Raw genomic sequence first — 2,710 nt, 5'->3', positions numbered from 1 at the left:
TATTTAAACATAAAAACAGCATTTTAGGAACAGCTAAAGGTGACAGATACTTTATTATGGTACAGTATTTAAATAAATGCCTGAGAAACGCATAATATTGGCCCTTTAAAATATAGTGCTTTGGTAGATGATCGTRATCATACTCTGAACACTAAAAGGTGACACTAGATTTTAAAACAGTGTCATTAACTCAGCTCTGCTGTCTATCTATTAAAATGTCTCATGATTCACATACTTGGACACTGTGAGGCCCTGTTCCAAAGAAATGCAGCTTGTATTTCTGTTCCTTGTACTCTATGAATTAAAAGTAGGTCATGTGGTACACTGTTGTACATTATTGGCTACTTTTAGTTTTACTTCCTGACATTTGCATTAAGKGTTGACTGATATTCTGTAGGACCCACTGTTTTCTTACACAATAACCCAAAAGCACAGTAATTGATTGTTTTATTTGCCAAGTTAACTACGGTAATCAAATTCTGATTGTTTCCTCCAGAACTGCTCGTTTTGTGTTCTACACTTCATTGTCAGTGGTATTTAAAGGGCTAGTGACATCAAAATTTTTTGTAATAAACATAAATGCATTTTTGGAAAGCTAACATTGATAACATATAGCAAAAATAAACTCACGCTGCTYAGATGAACAATTGTTGAGATATTTGCATGTGAAGTAACAGGAAGTAATTTCGAAGGGGAATCTGGATGCGAACAGATTAACAAAATCCGGCAACACGGACTGTAAAAACAATCTGACTCTGTCTCTCTCTAATAGTGACTCAAAATAATCTAAAGAAACATCAGAGTTCAAATAAAATTGTTTCAATAAACAAAGATCAAAGTGTTTTTTCTTAGAGTTCCCTTTGATGTCACTTCCTGTTTCCCTTTGGCTGAGCCAAATTCCAAAGACAATTTGCCAGTTATGTGACAAAAATGGATAAAATCATGTGTATTATCTTGTTTCTTCAATATCAAGATGTTTTCTTTGACTTGTTGTATTTGAAGGATACACACATCACAGTCACTTTAAGGACATTGCAGAAGGAATTTGTATATGAGGTGTGCTTTGATGTTTTCTCTTGGTTTTTCTGAATAGTTTTGTTCTCATAAGTCAATTGTGTGGCTGTTTGGTGGTAAAACAACTAAAGACTTTATGCAGTTATTTTTAGTATTAAGGCCAAGTTACTTATTGAGCTTTATTTGAGGTTTGTCACAAGTTTTATATTTGCTCCACATAACCTGTAAGGTCATAAGATTATAAACCTGTGAGAATTTACCTATATTATGGACCTTGAGACCTTGCATAATTGATTTGGGGTCCATTGTGTCACACACATTGGGCCACAAAATCTAATAATGTCCAAATGATGAAGGTTTAGAAGTGAAGACATGTTAAAAAAAATCTAACATAAATGGAATAACTCAAGCTRTGGGGTGGTGTTTGGACACTGAGATTTCCTGTCATGCTTTTGTCATCAGGTGATTCAGGGAGAACCGGGAACCCAGGCAAACCTGGTGTAAAGGGCCGTGAGGGTGTTATCGGAAAAGCAGGACCCCGAGGATTGAGGGGGTTGCGTGGACCACCAGGAGTGGCTGGAAAACAGGGACAAAAGGGAGAGTTTGGTGAGAGGGGCCAGCGAGGAGCCCCCGGAGGCTGCAACTGTGGCAGAGCAGCTCGATCAGCCTTCTCTGTGGCCGTGACCCAGAGTTACCCCAAAGAGAGGATGCCCATCCTCTTCAACCGGATCCTGCTGAACGAGGGGGACCACTACAACGCCAGCACTGGGAAGTTTGTCTGTGAGATCCCAGGGGTCTACTACTTCACCTACGACATCACACTGGCCAATAAGCACCTGGCCATCGGGCTGGTGCACAACGGACAGTACAAGATTAAGACATTTGACGCCAATACGGGGAACCATGATGTGGCTTCTGGTTCTACTGTTCTCCAGCTGAAGGAGTCAGATCAGGTCTGGCTGCAGATCTTCTACTCGGAGCAGAACGGACTCTTCTTTGACCCGTTCTGGACAGACAGCACCTTTACAGGCTTCCTCATTTATGCCAACCAGGAGTTTCTCAATGAGGCAGAACAAAAGGCAAATAGTCAGTCTGACAGTTAATACTGTAAACCGGAAATATCACATTGTTTTTTTTTTTATCTGTATTTCACATCAGAATGAGATGTCACAAATGTGTCTTCAGTTGATAAACAAGTTTCGACACCAGGGGGCGCACAAGTAAAAAAACAAAAAAAACAAAGGAAAAAGTTTTCTTGAGCTCTAAGTTCTTAAAAACGTTGACTGAAAAAGTGGTTCCATTGATTACATTTTCTTTACAAAAGACAGAAAAATTTCATTTTTCAATTATTTTAAAAACCTGAACTAAAACTGATTCACTATAAAGTAAATGAATACATGCATTAAAAATAAGTATATAAAGACTTCTTTCTTTCTTTTTGGGGGTGGGAGGTGGGGTTATCTTCATCATAATTTATTTTTATGTTTTCTTGACTGGAATGCAATTATTGTTTGGTCAAAAATTATTACAGCTAAAAAACAGGCTCTCAGTTTTAAATATTTTAAGAAACAACTACCAGCATTTTCCCCCAAGATAGTTCAGAAAAGATAAGATAAACACAGGTGCACACTGTAAAATACACCTATTTTTGTTTATTTATAAGGACCTTGTCTTGCACCATAATACAATATAATAT

At 37.8% G+C, this 2,710-nt stretch overlaps 1 protein-coding gene across 1 annotated transcript in view; it reads left to right on the top strand.

Moving 5' to 3' along the window:
* c1qtnf2 (C1q and TNF related 2) overlaps positions 1-2,437 on the top strand; it is a 5,456-nt gene extending 3,019 nt beyond the window's left edge. Inside the window, exon 3 of the mRNA XM_014008710.1 lies at positions 1,477-2,437. Within this exon, the coding sequence (XP_013864164.1) occupies positions 1,477-2,117 (641 nt within the window). The 3' untranslated portion in view covers positions 2,118-2,437. The remainder of the gene's footprint in view (positions 1-1,476) is intronic.
* The last annotated feature ends 273 nt before the right edge of the window (positions 2,438-2,710 follow it).

Source organism: Austrofundulus limnaeus, unplaced genomic scaffold, assembly GCF_001266775.1.
Source record: "Austrofundulus limnaeus strain Quisiro unplaced genomic scaffold, Austrofundulus_limnaeus-1.0 Scaffold1, whole genome shotgun sequence".
NCBI lineage: Eukaryota > Metazoa > Chordata > Actinopteri > Cyprinodontiformes > Rivulidae > Austrofundulus > Austrofundulus limnaeus.
This window is presented reverse-complemented; position numbering and strand designations above follow the sequence as displayed.